The sequence below is a fragment of the Galeopterus variegatus genome, unplaced genomic scaffold, assembly GCF_000696425.1.
Source record: "Galeopterus variegatus unplaced genomic scaffold, G_variegatus-3.0.2 Scaffold1637, whole genome shotgun sequence".
In the NCBI taxonomy this organism is placed as follows: Eukaryota; Metazoa; Chordata; class Mammalia; order Dermoptera; family Cynocephalidae; genus Galeopterus; species Galeopterus variegatus.
The window spans coordinates 188194-204722 of NW_007727748.1; the positions used below are offsets into that span (position 1 = coordinate 188194).

Genomic DNA, 16529 nt, shown 5'->3' on the forward strand with positions numbered 1-16529 from the left:
GGGCGTGCTCAGCACCCGGCCCGTGCACGCCTACAAATTCTTCTTCAAGTCCATGGACCAGGACTTCGGGTCAGTCGGCCGCGGGGCCTGCGCGCGGGCGCGGGTCGCACCTGTCCACGCGGGGCAGGACCGCGGGGCCCGGGGCTGTCAGCGCGCCCCGCCAGGCGCCCGTGAGCGCGCCGCGCCCCCGCTCCCGTCGCGGGGCACGGATCTGGGTCTGCGCCTGCACCTGGTGGCCCTTGGCGGCGCCCCGGTGCGTGGCGTGTGTACCCACCTGTCCGTGCGGAGCTGGAGAGCCTGGGGCCCTGACTGCCAGTCCCGGAACCTGAGAGCTCTGCATGACCGGCAGGCGAGGGTCCTGGCTTCTCCACTGCCGTCGGCCTGCCGCGTGTGCCCTGGGGTCAAGGTTCACGGCCCAGGGCCACCCCCATCCTAGAGTCCCACCTTGGCCCCCTCACACTCAGGGTCTGCGGCATCTCTTCCTTAGAGGTTAGATACTGGGTCTCAGGGCTGGCCTGGAGGGTTTACCATTCGTGGGAGCTGGGGTCAAGGAAGCGTTACCAGGTGGTAGGGGCAGGGTCCCAACCACCCGGTGGATCCCTTTGTTGGGATGGGGAGAAGTGGGATGGGCAGGACAGGGATACCCATCTTGCTGCTAGGGTATGCAGAAGTTTCCAGAGGCTCAAGATAGGCTGGGCCGGCCTGTGGCTCACTCGGGAGAGTGCGGTGCTGATAATACCAAGGCCACGGGTTCGGATCCCATATAGGGATGGCCGGTTTGCTCACTGGGTGAGAGTGGTGCTGACAACACCAAGTCAAGGGTTAAGATCCCCTTACCGGTCATCTTTTAAAAAAAAAAAAAAAAAAAAAAAGATAGGCTCCCCAGGCCCCTTCTCCCGGGTCCTTATGACAGAGTGGAGATCAAGGGTCACTGGGGACCATGACGCTTCACTCCACTCATTCCTGCTGTAAGGTTCCTGGCCCTGGGGCCTCCATCCCTAGCAAGCCACACAGCTTTGCATGCCTGGGAGCAGCCAGGCCATCCGCTGACTTGGGGCAGCCTCTGGGCCAGTGTCTCCATGCCAGGCAGGTGGTGGCTGTCCCAGGTGAGGGGACTTCCCACTTGTGCTGAGCTGGGCCTCTGGGACAGGGAGCAGGAGGCTGGCTGTCTGCTTGAGGCCTGACCCAGCACAGCCACCGGTAACCCAAGCCCCCAGCTCAGTGATGCGGGGAGGCGGGGGACACAGAGACCTCGTGGGCCCAGCATATGGGCCAGCTACCCTCAGGCAAGCCGGTGTCCTTGTGTGTGGCCACATCTTGGGACTTTGACATTGAGGCCGTTTCCTGGATTCTGTGGTTGCACGGTCCCTGGGCAGCCCCAGGTCAGGTCAAGTTTGGGCCTCTCCATGGCTCTGAGGGTGGCCTGAGGGAAATTTGGACAACTGGACTCTTTTGCTCCCCACCAACTCCCACCTCCAGGGAGAATCAGGAAGGGAGAGTGTCTGCGGCAGCTCTGCAGGCTGGGTGTGCCCAGCTCTGCCTGGTGGCCTTCCTGCTGGCTCAGGTTGGGTCTGGTGGGAGTGGGGGCTTTGTTTACCAGGTCTGGTCTGGCCCCGCCTCCCCTTGCTGGGCGACCTCACACATTCTCTTTCCTTCTCTGAGCCTGGGCTGCTTTGGCTGAGAGCATCCGGTTTGTGAAAGAGTGCTTATGTTCTTAACTCAGTCTGTTATTTTAACAAAAATCACCAAAGTCACAAATGCCCGTTGTCACAAACTTATGCCACCAGGGAGCGTGTGGCAGGAGTGCACCCAGCCCCCCAGGCTGCCACCTCACACCCTGCTTTGGGTGCTTCCTGAGGGGACCCTGACATCTGCTTGTGACACCCACTGGGGGCTGCCCAGGAGCAGACATAGCCTACGTGCACTTCCAGGGGAAGGCCACTTTGGAGAACCCGTGGGTATCCTGACCTAGGAAGTGGGTGGGCAGATCTGGGCATTGAACTAGGAGTAGGAGTCCTTTGGGAAGTTTGGACAGGGCTAGGAATGTGTGGGGCATGGGGCAGGGAGCAGGCAGAGGAGCCTCAGGTTTCCCAGAGAGCTGGTGTGTTACGCTGGGAAGGGATGGACTGGGGTAACCCCGGGAGCCACACTGAGTGGGTGGGACAGGAGCCTTGGCTTATTTCCTCTTGGCCGGTAACCTAGTGGCCTTAGGAGCCTGGAAGAGGACCCCATGAGCTGTCTTCTTCCTCCTCTCCCAAGTTCTACAGGCAGAGCTCCAAGTTCTATTTATCCTATAAAATAACTTATTCAGTGGAATAAATTTCTGTTGGGAGGGGCTGGTCAGTCACTCACACTTTAGCATAAATGAGGGCTGAGCTGGGCACTTGCCCTGGATATCAGCTGAATGTAGCTGGAGTCTGAGGGAAGGGAAGGAAGGTCTTGGCTGGGCTGGGGCAATAGACCCCCCCTCCACGAGAGAGGTGGTCTCAGACTGAGGTCTGCGAGGAGCATCTGGGTGAATCTGGGCCTTCTCCAACCCCCGATCCCACTGTAGGCACAGCTCTGGGTTCCCTGAACCTCTGCTCCAAACCACAGCTGGCTACCTGGTGAGGAAGGGAACCTGAGGTTGTGGCCATGGCCCCATGCCCTGGGCTGGGCTCCACTCCCTATGTGTGTCTTTGTCTAAGTGGGCAAAGGTCTCCCACCCATCCCCCACTGTTCACGCACAGGTCATGGCTGTTCTAGGGTTGGGGGGTGCAAAGTTAGGGAGGGCCTGTGGTGGGCTGGCCCGGAGGCACCCCGTGCTGGGTTTTGGTGGTTGGCGCTTAGTTCATGTGCTTGGTGGTGGCCCCAGCCCCTCCGTCTCTGAGGGGTGGGTGATCCAGGCCCAGGGGCTAAGGGATGGGTGGAGGCAAGGGTCTCTGGGGCCACCTGCCTGTGGGCACAGGTGTTCAGAGGGCTCCTCTCTACCCTGCCTGCTCTGATGCTGGAGCCTGTATAGCCTGAGTCTGGGGAGGGTGCTCTGTACCACCTATGGGACAGGCTGGTCAGGAGTTGGTGCCTGCCCGCTGGTGAGGCAGCAGGCCCCGTGAGGCCGAGGGCCCATAGGGGTCCTTTGGCTTGGGGATGGCTCTGGGCCTCCCACCCCATGCCAGCTTGCTGTGTGGTGGGGAGGATGGGGTGTGGTTGGGGCTGTGTCACTGGGGAGGGCTGGCCTGTGGTGTGCTGGGGCCTCCAGGAGCCCCGAGGGTCCTCTTCTGCCTGCAGCTGCACTGGACTCCAAGGGCCCTGCCTCTGAGAGCAGATTCCTCCCTGGGGTGGGTCTGCAGGGGCAGCGGGCAGAGCCGGGCAGCCTTGAGTTAGAGGTTAACCAGGACGTTGCTAGGAATTCTCAGTGCTGGCTGGGGGTGCCCCTGGGTGGCCGCAACTGAGTGTCAGTGGAGCAGCTCCTGAAGCCCCTCTCCTGCCTGCGAGGTGAACCCCCTGAGGGAGCCTGTGGGTTGTGGGGGGGCGTCTCCCCCATGCTGTGGCCTCCACCCACCCTAGACCTTATCCTTGCTGTGGAGCCCCTGCAGAGGTCGTGCTGGCCACCTGCGGGCAGCATCCCGCACCCCCAGTGGAGAGCACTCCTGTCCCTCGTCCTGGGGCCCAGGTACCTGCTCCCCTGTTTGGCTGGGGTGAGGAGGGAGCTGGGCTCTCCTGGGATCTGGGTAGGTATCTGGCTCTGCTCTTCCTGCTCCAGCCTGCCTTCTTCCTGACCTAGCGGTGCTGGGGCCTGGGCTGCCCCCAGTGCCCCAACACCTGGACGGAAGGCAGGACGCCTTTCATGCCAGTTGGAAGACAGGGTTCCTCAGGCTGGGGAGCGCCGGGAGAGCAGGGCCCCAGGGAGTGGTGTCCACGTAGGGGTGGGGGGCGCAGTGTGGCTGCGGGGTCCCTCTGGATGGGGGGAGAGAGGCAGGGCCTTCTGGGGGAGCCAGGAGGGCCCTGTGTGTGGGTGCTGGGGTTGCTCACATCTCTCATGGTGAGTCAGAGAGGGCTGGGTCCTGGGCGCGGCAGGGAGAGGCTGCCGGCTGGGCCCACTTGGGCAGAGTGTTGGGGGCTGGGGAGGGCACCAGGTCCCTGCTGGGCCTCTGTGTGGTCCGGTCACTCAGTCTCACTGTGGTCTCAGGCCACGGGCTGCCGCTGGCAGTGCGCCAGGTGCCTGGGGGCTCCCCACCCCACCCCAGGCTGCCCTGGGTCTTCCTGTGCTGGCAGCCTCTCACCGTGGCCTCCTTGGCTGAGGTATGGCATGAGGGTCACCACCTCTCCTGGAAGCCGGCCCAGTTCTGCAGGGCTGTGGCTCGTGAGTGGGGGCAGCAGAAATGGGGGGTGTGATCCTGAAAAGTGCCCTTCTCTGCCATTGGAGGTGTCCACTGCATTGATGAGGCCTGGCCTGCATCGGGAGGCAGCTGTAGGGCTCTCAAACGCTGTGCAGGGTGGCTCTCCATGTCCCTGCCATCCACTCTGCCCTGTGGCCCAGGGCCTCCTCCCAGTGGATAGGTGGACTAGGGCCTTGTCTCCTGGGTGGGATTGTGGGGGCCAGCTCTGCTGGGGTCTCCTGCCTCCTGCTGTTGCCCAGGACTGGCCGAGTGGAGGTGCCCTGGGGACAGAGGGCCTGGAGCTGTGGGCAAGGGGCCCTGCAGCTGGCCTTGGGCCTCATGGGCCGAGAGGCTGCTTCCTGTCAGGTGTGCATCCGGGTCTGGCCCAGTCTCCCGGCTCCCGTTTCTCCACTGGGCCCAAGTCCCAGGCGTGGAAAATCCCACTGTGCTGAGCAGGGCTGGGTGCCGGGGGGGCAGGGTGTCCGGCTGCCCCTGCTGCAGGCCCTGCTCTACCGCCCCTTCTGAGCTGTCCTGGCTGTTGCCCTGACCCCTTTGAACCCTGACCCCGGGTATCCGGCCCCCTTCCCAGTGTTTGTTCCCTGGCCCTCTGTGTCCTGCCTGGGTGCCTCTGCCCCTCCCCCAAGCCCACCTGACCAAGCCGTGTCTCTGGCTGCCTTCCAGGTCTTGAGGTGGGGTCATGGCCCCCTGAGAGTCGAGGCTGGTCCAGGAGGGCAGCGGCTGCTTTGGGTCTGCATGCCATCTTGGCCCGCCTGTGCCTGTCTGGGGGTCCGACTGTCCACCTCTGTGCTGTGACAGGCTGGGGGGATGCAAGAGAGGAGCCAGACTCTGGTGCAGATGGGCACAAGCAGTATGGGTCCTACTGCAGGGTCCTGTGGGTGCTCCAGAGAGACCTGGGTGGGGAGAGGAGTGGAGGGGAGCTCATGGGCCAGCCCCAGTGGGTAGGCGGCAGGCAGGAGGAAGAGAGGTGGTTGTTGGGGAACTTTGGCTCCCCTGGGTGGGTGGGAGCTGCAAGTCTGAGTGTACGGTGGGTGGCTGAGGGGCTGGCGGGTGGGAGGGCCATTCTGGAATGGTTGGAAGGTGGGGCCTCGTGGTGTGGGGTGGATTTGGGGTGAGGCACAGAGACTAGTCAGTGGGAGTCCCGGGCACCTGGAGACAGGGAAGCCAGCGCAGGCCCGGGAGGAGCCTGCATGTGGCTCGGCCACAGTGGAGAGGTTGCCGCGGGGGAGTGTTGTAGGCAATGGCCCCCGAGCCCCAGGGCTGGACCAGGTCCCCGGGGGAGGGTGAGGTGGAGACAGGCCTGGATGAAGCCTGGGCCACACAGGGAGTTCCTCACCCTGTCTGTCTATCCCCCAGGGACTGGGGGCTGACTCTAGAGGAGAACGGGAGTCCTGGGCTGACTGTCTTGGTGCTGGTGGGGCATCCACAGACTGGCATCCATGCATGTGGCGGGCGCCCCTGTTTCCAGGCCCAAGGCTGGGGGGTCTGGTCTCTGGAGCCCACAGGACCGGCCCCAGGCATAGTGGTCTCATGGGCCATCTGCCTGCAGGGTGGTGAAGGAGGAGATCTTCGATGACAACGCCAAGCTGCCCTGCTTCAATGGCCGCGTGGTTTCCTGGGTGAGGCTGTGGGAAGCCTGTGTGGGTGCCTGTGTCCTGGCCTAAGGGTACTCAGTGGGGGTCCCAGTGTCCAGGAGCTGGGGTCCTTTTTGGGGGAGGTGGCGGGTGTGGGGTCGGGCTCTGGGAGGCTGGGTTTGGGTAGGCGGTAGGGGGCTGGTCACCTGTGCCCCAGACGCCCTGCAGGGGTTGGCCTGCCAGCAAGGGGGGTGTCCCAAGCTCCCCCTCTCCCTCTGCAGCTGGTCCTGGCTGAGGGTGCTCACTCAGATGCAGGGTCCCAGGGCACTGACAGCCACATGGACCTGCCTCCACCTCTTGAGCGGACAGGCGGCATTGGGGACTCACGTCCCCCCTCCTTCCAGTAAGGACTGTGGTGGGGCTGGGATCCCACTGGGCCAGGGAGGCGAGGGGGCCAGCCTGCCCATGCTACCCTGCTCTCATTGGCACAGCCCCAATGTGGCCAGTAGCCACGACGGGATGGACAATGAGACTGGCACCGAGTCCATGGTCAGCCACCGGCGGGAGCGAGCCCGACGCCGGAACCGCGAGGAAGGTACCATGGCTGTGCCTTCCCAGCCCTGGACCCCAAACCTCCCCAGGACCCTGTGGTGCACCTCAAGTTCCTGCCAACTTTCAGTTACTGCCCCCCAGCTAGTGGAGGTTCCTGGGTAGGGGGCCTAGGCCTGGTGATCCCCAGAGACCCCACAGTCACCCTGCCAGCTCCCACCCTGTGCTCCTGACCCTGCGAGCTCCAGGGGACCCCATGGTCAGCTCCTTCGTGGCTGCCCCCACAGCCTCAAGGCCCAATGGGCACCCGAGAGGAGACCGGCGGCGGGAACGGGGCCTGGCCCCGGACAGCGCCTCCACTGTGCTGAGCAGCGAGCTGGAGTCCAGTAGCTTCATCGACTCCGAGGACGATGACAACACGAGCCGGTGCGGTGGGCTGTGTGTGTGCCTGTGTGCGTGAGGTCACGTGTGTGCATGATGGTGCAGGTGGCTGGGCCAGCTGCATGTGTTCATGCGCCTGTGTTTGCCTGTTGGTGTGGGGTCTGCATGTGCTCCCGTGTACGTGTCACACGTGTAGGGTGTGGGGCGTGGATGCTGGAGCTGAGCCTCATCCTGGACACACCTGACCCCGGCCCTGCGTTTCCCACGTCTGGCCTGTCAGGAGCAGGTGCAGCCCTGCACCCCTACCCCCAGAACCTCTGACCTCTGACCTCCCACCCCCAGGCTGAGCAGCTCCACAGAGCAGAGCACCTCCTCCCGGCTCGTCCGCAAGCACAAGCGCCGGCGGCGGAAGCAGCGCCTTCGGCAGACAGACCGGGTAGGCGGTGGGGCTGGGTGCGGGTGCACAGGGTCTGCTGTCCTGCAGCCCCTCACCCGGGTCCCTCTGCAGGCCTCATCCTTCAGCAGCATCACCGACTCCACCATGTCCCTGAACATCATCACTGTCACACTCAACATGGGTGAGCTCCGGGGCAGGGGTTGCAGGGAGAGGGTGGGAGAGGGTGCGTTTGGGTCGGAGCCTGCTCACTGCCCCTCCCCCTCCGCCCCCTGCAGAGAGGCACCACTTCCTGGGCATTAGCATCGTGGGCCAGAGCAACGACCGGGGTGACGGTGGCATCTACATTGGTTCCATCATGAAGGGCGGGGCGGTGGCTGCCGATGGCCGCATTGAGCCTGGCGACATGCTCCTGCAGGTGTGGTCGCAGGGCTGCGGGGCTGAGGTGTGCACCCCATCACTGCCCTGACCCCTAACCTCTAGATACCCCCAACCCCAGGTGAATGATGTCAACTTCGAGAACATGAGCAATGATGACGCCGTGCGGGTGCTGAGGGAGATCGTGTCCCAGACGGGGTGAGACATGGGGTGGCGTGGGGTGGGTGGAGGGACCATGGGGCACTGTATGACCTGCCCACCCTACAGGCCCATCAGCCTCACAGTGGCCAAGTGCTGGGACCCAACCCCCCGGAGCTACTTCACCATCCCCAGGGGTGAGTGACCCCAGGGGGCAGGTGGGGTGGGTGGTTGGGGGTCACCTGGGCCCAGCCTGAAGGGCCTCTCTCCTCTGTGCCCCTGTGCCCTGCTCTCTCCGGCACCATACATCTGTCTGTCCATCGTATGTTTCCACGTGGTGGCTGCCCAGCTGACCCCGTGCGGCCCATCGACCCGGCCGCCTGGCTGTCCCACACGGCGGCGCTGACGGGAGCCCTGCCCCGCTACGGTACGAGCCCCTGCTCGAGTGCTGCCACGCGCACCAGCTCCTCCTCACTAACCAGCTCCGTGCCCGGCGCTCCACGTAAGTGGCAGCTCCCGTGAGCCCTAGCAGGAAACAGGCTCTGAGGGCGAGGGTCTGCCCCAGCCTTGAGTGCTGGTGCTCACGTGGTTGTCGCCAGGGCCCACAGCACGTGTGGCTCTGTCTCAACACCCTGTGCAGACTTGTACGCAGACAGGCAGGTGCACCTCACACAGCCCCACCCCCAATGTCGGGGGCAGGAGGTGTATGTAGGGGCCCCTGTTGTGGGTGCGCTGAGTGGGGGTGTAGGATGCGTGCGTGGCCCCCACTTTGCTTTCCTGCTGCTAACATGACTAACAGCCCTGAGCTCGCAGGGAAGGGGGACATGTGGGAAAGGAAGAGGCCTGGCCCGTCCCCACCAGGCTTTGGTCTGCAGGGTGGGGGTGGCCTCCCCCCAGTTTGGGCCCAAGATCCTGATGGAAAGAGTCTGCAGAGGTGGGAGGTGAAGGTTCAACCCCTCACCCCCGCCTGCTCCCAGAGCCTGTGGGGGACCATCCTGCGACGGGCACACAGCCCCCCAGGCTGGACTCCCCTGAGGGCCTGGAGTCCTCTGTGGCCTGTCCGTCCCGAGCCCTCCCCGTGCCTGGCAGGCAGGAGGGGCTGAGGAGGGGGCCGTGCCTTGCAGAGCTGGAGGAGGCACCGCTGACAGTGAAGAGCGACATGGGCGCGGTCGTTCGGGTCATGCAGCTGCCAGACTCGGGCCTAGAGATCCGCGACCGCATGTGGCTCAAGATCACCATCGCCAACGCTGTCATCGGTGAGTGGCCATCAGCCACTTGGCCAGCTGTGGGGGGAGGGGCTGAGTCAGGGCTGCCCGGGGCTCTGCCAGCCTGACCTGCGGCGTGTGGCCAGGGGCGGACGTGGTGGACTGGCTGTACACGCATGTGGAGGGCTTCAAGGAGCGGCGCGAGGCCAGGAAGTACGCCAGCAGCATGCTCAAGCATGGCTTCCTGCGGCACACAGTCAACAAGATCACCTTCTCTGAGCAGTGCTACTACGTGTTCGGGGACCTGTGCAGCAGTGAGTAGGGGCTGGGGCTGCGGCTGGGGTTGCTGGAGAGCCCGTCGCTCTGCCCTCACCTGCCCTCCGCTCCCCTCCTGCCAGATCTTGCAGCCCTGAACCTCAACAGTGGCTCCAGTGGAGCCTCGGATCAGGACACACTGGCCCCGCTGCCCCACCAGGCTGCCCCCTGGCCCCTGGGTCAGGGCTATCCCTACCAGTACCCGGGGCCCCCGCCCTGCTTCCCACCTGCCTACCAGGATCCCGGTTTTAGCTACGGCAGCGGCAGCACTGGGAGTCAGCAGAGTGAAGGTGAGCTCAGCCAGGCCCCCATGCCCGGCTGCTGCCCTGCTGCCACCCCCGCCACCTGGTCCTGCCCTTCCCCTGCTGCTGTTGCACGCACTCCTGCTGTGTGCTTGGGCCCTGGGTGAGCTCCTTCCAGAAGGGGTGAGTGCCAGGGAGACCAGGGAGCTGGTGCGTGAGGGGAGGGTCAGGGAAGAGTTTGACTCGGGGACAGCCTGGACCCCACCTCACCTGGGTTGAGGGAGGGTGGGGATGAGGGGCCTCAGGGAACCTGGAGGCTGTGGTGGTCGTGCATGGCAGGGGTAGGGGCAGGTGTTCCAGGTGTGGCACAGGTAAGAGGACAGGTGACGGCTTGGCAAAGGGGTGTGTGGCAGGACCGGGGATGCGGGTGGCTGAGAGCGTCAAGCAGGGTCACTCTCTGGCCCCACGACACGGGGAAGGTGGGGCTCAATCTCCCCTGTGGCTCCTGCAGCCAGGCAGGGAGCCAGATGTGAACAGTGCCATAGACAACTCCGTCCCCATGGCTAGGATATGTGGGGAACTGGGGAATCGGGAGTGTCCCTGAGGGGGTGACTTGCTATGTAGAGGCCTGAGGCCCAGTGGGTACAACGAGGTCAGAGGACATGCCTGCAGGGCCTGTGAGGGGTGCAGGCAGTGGCCTGGGAGACCTGGAGAAGGATGGGAGACAGAGGAGAGGAAGGCTGGGGTAGTGGTGGGCCTGGACAAGCTGTCTTGGGGTGTCCTCGGACCCTGGACAGGCCTTTGCACCCACCCAAGCCCGAGCCCGCAGTCAGGCCCAGCTGGCGGCAGGTGTGGGTGCCCAGTCCGGGCCTGGTGTGTAACTCATGCTATCCCTTGCTTTGTGCTGAGCAAGCCTTAGACTGAAGGACTAGCGGAGTGGACCCTCGGGGCCGGTAAGCCAGGGTCCTGCCCAGCACCCTCTCAGCATGTCCCCAGCCAGCCCAGGTCCTCAGGTTCCTGCCCTTCCTGGGAGCCCAGGACAGGGCCTGAGCCAAGTAACTGGCCAGGGCCCCAGAGTTGGGTGGATAGTGGGTCTTAGGGTGGGGAACCCAAGATGGCCGCCGGGAGCACCGGGCACAGGGGGGCCTTCGCTGGTGCTGTTTCTCAGCTGCAAGACCAGGCCGGTCCAGGTGTCGGGGTGAGGTGTGGGGTGCCACCTGCCTGCTGCAGCTGCTCCTGCTTCTCTGGGTGGTGCCGGCCCCACCCTGAGTCTGCATGGCTGTCCCCCAACCCCCACCCTGGCTTGGGACCACCTGGCCTTGCCTCTGGTTGCCTGGCAGTGGCTTGTCGTCCTGGAAGTGACCCAGCCTGGTGCTGACCCCCCTTTCCTCTTCCCTTCTTGTCCCAGGGAGCAAAAGCAGCGGGTCCACCCGGAGCAGCCGTCGGGCTCCGGGCCACGAGAAGGAGCACCGGGCAGCCGGAGCCGGGGGCAGCGGCAGCGAATCAGCGCACACGGCGCCTAGTGGGACGGGCAGCGGCTGGCGGGAGCGTCCGGCCAGCCAGCTCAGCCGTGGCAGCAGCCAGGCCTCGACCGTTGCCCCGGGGCTCCCTCCGCTGCACCCCCTAACGAAGGCCTATGTGGCGGTGGGTGGGCCGCCCGGGGGGCCACCTGTCCGGGAGCTGGCTGCTGTCCCCCCAGAGCTGACCGGTAGCCGCCAGTCCTTCCAGAAGGCTATGGGGAACCCCTGCGAGTTCTTCGTGGACATCATGTAGTCCATTGCAACACTTTCAGTTGTGTGGTGCGTGGCTGCAGTCCTGGGGCAGCCACCGCCCTGCTGCGCCCAGCGGGGTGGGCTTGTCTTAGTGGTGGCCAGCCTGGGACAGGCCAGCCTGTGGGATCTGGGCCTGGGTGGGCAGTGGGAGCACTGGAGGGGAGAGACTGAGGACGGCCTGGACGTAGCCCATCTGCTCCTGGGGTCTTTCCTGGTGGGGAGCAGGTTGTCATATAGATCCTCAGGGGAGAGTCCATCTCTGTCCTCAGGCAGATCTGACCCACCCCCTCAGCGTGAGCCTCAGGGACCCCCACCCCTCCTTGGTCTGGAGGCGACCCCCTCTATGAGGAAGACCCACTTGGGCACCATGCCACCCCCCACTCTCCTAATGAGCTGTGCACGGGGCCCAGACTGAACGAGACCAGCACCCCTCCCCACCCAGCTCACAGGCCTGCCCATCTGGCCCTGGAGGGGGGCCCTCGAGGGGATTAGAATCTGTGGCTGCCCAGAGTAGGGGTCTAATTTATTTATTTATTACCTGGCCTGTGGGCTCTGGGGGAGGCGTGGTCAGGTCAGTGCCACCCCTGCCCAGCAGGAACTGAGTCTGCATGTTGTCCCCTCCCGAGCGTGTGGACAACAGGTTGGTGGGAGAGACAAGAAAGAGGCCAGGCGGGAGGGGAATGTGACCCTAAGGGTCAGGGGGCATGGATGTGCACAGCTGTTGCGGGGATGGGGTCGTGGGGACATGGGAGGGCAGCTGGGCCTGTCCTCCCTGTCCCTGGGTGAGCGCCTGCCCACATACGTGCTTGCCTTCCTGGCGTCTCTGGCCCTGCACCTCTGTGCTGTAGATATTGTATCAAAGTCCCAGCATCCGGCTAGTTAACATAGAGCTGCTTCCGTGTAAATGCTGCTTCTATGTAAATGCTATTTTAAACACTAAAAATCATTTAATTTTGTGGGGCTGATGTGTGGCCTGTGTCTCTTCTCTGTGGCTGTGCTGCCTTAGAACACAAGCATGGGGTCTGGCCCAGCCCCCGCCGAGTGCCCTGCCGAGGGCTGACCCTGGGACTCTGACTCGAGGCCCTGCCCAGGCTTGGCTGGGTGCTGTGCTCCAACTCTGGCAGCTCCGAGGCTCTGTGCTCGCTGCCAGCAGGATCCTGGTGGGTGGTTTTCTGTCCGTGGTACTGGCTCCTGGCTGCAGGGGTCCTGGTAGCTGGTGCTGGCCGTGGTGCTGACCCCCTCCTCTCCCTGGGCTCTGTCCGCGGTGCTGGGGTGGGCTCGACCCCACTCTGCCCACTCAGGCTGGGCTGGGGAGAGAAGGAAGCTGCGTGCCCCCCTCGCCCTGAGTGGCCTCTGCTCTGGGGCCCACGGTCAGGGCACACACCCAGGCCCACCCACCTGACCTCCCATTCCTGTGATGGTGGCTGGGAGGGGCCCAGGCTGGGCCTTCCGATGGCCTGGTTGGGGGCTTTCCTGCTTCCTTTCCTGAGCGCACCATGGTTTCAAGGAACCCTCTGTGGGCCTCCTTCTGCAGCAGTGGGCTGGGTCACCTGGGCAGGCCTTGGCAGGGGCTCGGCAGGAACGGGGACAAAGCTGGACTCTGGGGCTCTCGGTGGGGGAGGGTACACTGGCTCCTGTATGCTGCAGGCTGTGGGTTATTGTGGGGTCAATGTCAGCAGACAATTTTCAGAACCTAGAGCTGGGGGGCCGCGGGCACAGTCTGGGGGCTGCTGGGTTGGGGAGGTTCTTGACTATGTCTCACTGAGGATGAGGTCACTGGGTCAGGGGTCACTTGTTTTTTCCCTGACTCTCCTCCCCATCCCCACTGCTGCCCCTGCCTCTGGCATCCCCGGGACCCCTTCCCAGGAAGAACTCGGGAGTGTTGAGCTCTGGCTGCCACAGCAGCATATAACACTTGGGCAGGTGGAAGGTGGTCAGGATGCCCAGGGCACAGAGGACGATGGCACCCATGTGCACCACAGGCTGGTAGGTCACTGGCACGTTGGCCAGGAGTGGCACGAAGGACACCCAGGTGATGAAGTAGGCCAGCATGGCAAACGTGAGGCTGCGGGCGCAGCTGTAGCGGCCAGGTTGGCTCTGCACCAGGAAGGTACCCAGGAAGCACAGGAAGGCCAGTGTGGCATTGGTGGCGTGCACAAGGCTGAAACTGAGCCAGGAGCGCACGTGGCAGTGGACCAGCCCCTCCGTGGGCAGGACCTGCCAGTCCGTCACCACCTCTGGCGGGAAGGCCATGAGGAACCAGGTGCACAGTGCGGCCTCCACCGAGATGGCCAGTAGCACCACCAACCAGGCCCAGGGCCCCCGCAGGCAGCCGCACAGCCAGTCTGCCCAGCTGGGTGGCAGCTCTGACTCCACAAAGATCTCGGCCGCCTGCAGGAAGAGTGTGCTCAGGCAGCCTGTGAGCGGGACGTGGCACAGGGGCTGCTGGACCAGGCAGCTGGCAGGGCTGGGCCGGCCGGGAAACAGGAGGGCGCTGAGGCAGACGAAGCCCAGGCAGCCCAGGCCGAAGCAGGCCAGCGGCCCGCCCGAGGCCCGAACCAGCGGGCTGTCCTGGTAGTGAGCGAAGAGCCCCAGGGCGGCCAGCGCCAGGCCCAGCGCCAGACCCAGCAGCACTAGCAGCACCAGCACCACCGGCTCCCCCCACGCCAGGAACCTGGGCTTGCGGGGGAGGCAGCGTGTGCTCCGCTCTGGAGACCACTGGTCCTGCTCACACGGGGTGCAGATGAGGTCGTCTGCAGGAGGGGGCAGAGAAAGGGTGCTGGGGGGACCACCACTGGGGGACGTGGCCCCTGGGCCTCACATCAGCCCAGAGCTGGGTCTCGGCGTGACCCCTGCCCAGGCTGCACTCCTGCTCCCCTCCCCCCACACTCAGGGCCTTGCTGTGGAGGTGCTCACCTGGGCTGTGCCGGTAGCTGCCTGACCTGCAGTCCACGCAGTCGTAGCAGCAGGAGTGGAAGCCCTTCACGCGGCGCACCTGGCCCTCGCTGCACTGCTGCGAGCACTGGGACACCGGCTCCTGGGCATGGGCCTCAGGGTCTGGCTCTGCTCAGCTGGGTGGACCTGCCCAAGACCCGGGATGGCCCCCACCCCGAGGCTGCGCCAGCTGCAGGGGCTGCTTTGTGGGCCTCACCTGCACGCCCTGCACTCACCTCGTTGTGGGGCGTGTGCCACCACATTCGTGAGCGCCACAGCTGAAGGCTGCCGTTGAAGGTGCCCACAGTACGGAGATCAGGCTGTGAGTCCCGCCACACCCACAGCTTCAGGTCGTACTCCCTGTCCATGTTCCCACTAGCATCAAACCGCAGCAACACGCCGCGCACGCGGAAGCTCAGGTTGTACATATTGCCCAGGAGCTGGAGGTGGGGACGGGGCTGAGCCAGAAGCCACCTCTGGCCAAGACGGGTTTGGCCCCACCTGCTGCCCAGCCCACGCATGGGCGGAGGCCGCGACACACCCGGCCCCAGTGCCCTCACCTGCCAGGGCTGCACAGGCTTTCTCCTGGGGCAGCCCGAGGCGTTACACTGCAGTGTGTTGTGCAGGGCCTGGGCCACGCTGTACACCGCTGCGTAGGCAGGGAAGGTCTGGTGATGCATCAGCCCGGCCGACAGGTTCTGCAGCGTGATGTCGTCACACTGCGGGCAGCGTGGCCCCACCACGTCATCCTCCAGGCCAGGCTGCTCAGCCTCTAGTGAGGCGCAGAAGGCCGGGTCTGCGGCCCGGGCCAGGTGGGTCTCCACATAGTGGGAGAACTCGGGCAGTGGGGTGCCCCGCTGCAGGAAGCCAAGCACGGTGCCCACCTGGGCCATGCCAGGCAGCGCCATGACCATGTCAGAAGTCAGCCAGGTCTCACTGGCCACCCAGACTTTGGGTGAGAGATTGTAGTCGATGCAGTAGCTGAAGAGGGCGTGGGCAGCATGGACGGAGGCAAACAGCACCACCACCTGCACGTTGCTCTGGTTCACCTGGTGCAGCAGGTCCTGCACCCTGCCCAGCCGTGAGCCATCGAAGCGGGGCACTGGCACCAGGCCCTCGTGGGCGATGCAGATGCCCTGCGCGTTGGCCAGGCTTGAGAAGATGCCCAGGCCTTCCCGGCCGTACTCGTCGTCGCTGCCCAGCGCAGCCACCCAGTTCCAGCCGAACTGCTGCAGTAGCTCCACGGTGGCCGTCAGCTGCACACGGTCACTGGCCACTGTGCGGAAGAAGGAGGGGAAGGTCTCCCGCGAGCTCAGCCGGTCCATGCTGGCACCGTAGCTGACCTGTGGAGCCGAGGGGCGCCTCCTGAGGTGGGGCTCCCCAGGTGGGGCCGGGTGGGGGTGGTGACTCAAGGGGGTGGGGCCCACCTGGGGCATGAGGAAGAAGCTGAACAACTTGCCAGTGACGAGGGCCAGCTCCGAGGAGTGGGGCCCTATGACGGCCAGCACGCGGGGCTGGTAGCGTGTGTAGTCGCAGTAGGCGGCGATGTTGCGGCTGCGCTCCTTGGCCAGGAACACGAGGCTGGGCTTCATGGCGACCACGGGCTCCGAGCACGTGTCAAAGAAGTCATGTCCCAGGCGCAGCCCAGGCAGCAGGGCCGACGCATTGTTGATCTCCTCCACGGCCATCTTCACAGCCAGTGCCCACAGCAGGCCAAGGGACTCGAACCTGAGGCCACATGGGGCTGCAGGTGGCTGCCTTGTCCCAGGCTCGGGAGCACTGCGAACCCATGGACCCCCAGCCCCCAGCTGCTCCTGCCTCCGTACCTGGTGCACACGATGCTGTTGGGCCGTGTCCTGTGCTGGAGGTCAGCCGCCACAGTCGAGCCCAGGGGGAAGAGCCCGCCCAGCACGTAGTCCCCTTGCATCCTGAGTTGCCGCGACAGGCACAATGGGGCCCCCATCGCAAGGCCCAGGAGAGCCGCAAGGCTGAGGCCTAGAATGGCAGAGCCTGGCATGGCAGGTGATGGCTTGCACAGGGTGTGAAGTGGGTGTACCAGGAGGCAGCCCAAGATATAGTGAGTCCAGGGGGAGGGGCAGAGGATTTGCTTAGCAAAACCCTCACCATCCCCACCTGCCATGCCTCCGGGGACCCCTGGCAACGTCCTCACTTTCCTGGCTCAAAGGCTTGTGCAGGCTGGGCTCTTGTCCTGACACCACTGCAAGGCTCTGTCAGACAGAGGCCTGGCAGGCAGGCTCCGAGCAGCTGCTG

The 16529-nt window shown here is 64.8% G+C and overlaps 2 protein-coding genes across 2 annotated transcripts; one reads left to right on the forward strand and one right to left on the reverse strand.

The window, feature by feature from the left end:
• Positions 1 to 6: 6 nt before the first annotated feature.
• DVL1 (dishevelled segment polarity protein 1) lies at positions 7 to 12289 on the forward strand. Its single transcript, XM_008578142.1, has 15 exons — positions 7 to 69; positions 5926 to 5995; positions 6232 to 6353; positions 6442 to 6545; positions 6787 to 6925; positions 7223 to 7316; positions 7389 to 7458; positions 7553 to 7692; positions 7774 to 7850; positions 7920 to 7987; positions 8140 to 8217; positions 8915 to 9046; positions 9142 to 9309; positions 9394 to 9600; positions 10961 to 12289. The coding sequence occupies exons 1-15, from the start codon at positions 53 to 55 to the stop codon at positions 11323 to 11325; spliced, it is 1851 nt and encodes a 616-aa protein (XP_008576364.1). The 5' UTR covers positions 7 to 52; the 3' UTR covers positions 11326 to 12289.
• An 823-nt stretch (positions 12290 to 13112) lies between these two features.
• LOC103594863 (taste receptor type 1 member 3) lies at positions 13113 to 16275 on the reverse strand. The gene is made up of 6 exons (XM_008578143.1): positions 16085 to 16275; positions 15686 to 15986; positions 14819 to 15601; positions 14495 to 14698; positions 14241 to 14361; positions 13113 to 14077 (listed from the first exon to the last, which is right to left on the reverse strand). Exons 1-6 carry the CDS (start codon positions 16273 to 16275, stop codon positions 13113 to 13115), a joined length of 2565 nt encoding a protein of 854 aa, XP_008576365.1.
• Positions 16276 to 16529: the final 254 nt, after the last annotated feature.

Excerpts from the sequence above, each read along its gene's own strand:
- DVL1 (XM_008578142.1), top strand. Across the intron at positions 6,546-6,786 it reads ACGCCGGAACCGCGAGGAAG|CCTCAAGGCCCAATGGGCAC; the intron begins GTACCATGGCTG and ends CTGCCCCCACAG. Across the intron at positions 7,851-7,919 it reads GAGATCGTGTCCCAGACGGG|GCCCATCAGCCTCACAGTGG; the intron begins GTGAGACATGGG and ends CCCACCCTACAG.
- LOC103594863 (XM_008578143.1), bottom strand. The coding sequence starts at position 16,275 with ATGCCAGGCTCTGCCATTCTAGGCCTCAGCCTTGCGGCTCTCCTGGGC. Across the intron at positions 14,362-14,494 it reads GGCACACGCCCCACAACGAG|GAGCCGGTGTCCCAGTGCTC; the intron begins GTGAGTGCAGGG and ends GCCCATGCCCAG. Across the intron at positions 14,078-14,240 it reads CAGCTACCGGCACAGCCCAG|ACGACCTCATCTGCACCCCG; the intron begins GTGAGCACCTCC and ends CCCCTCCTGCAG.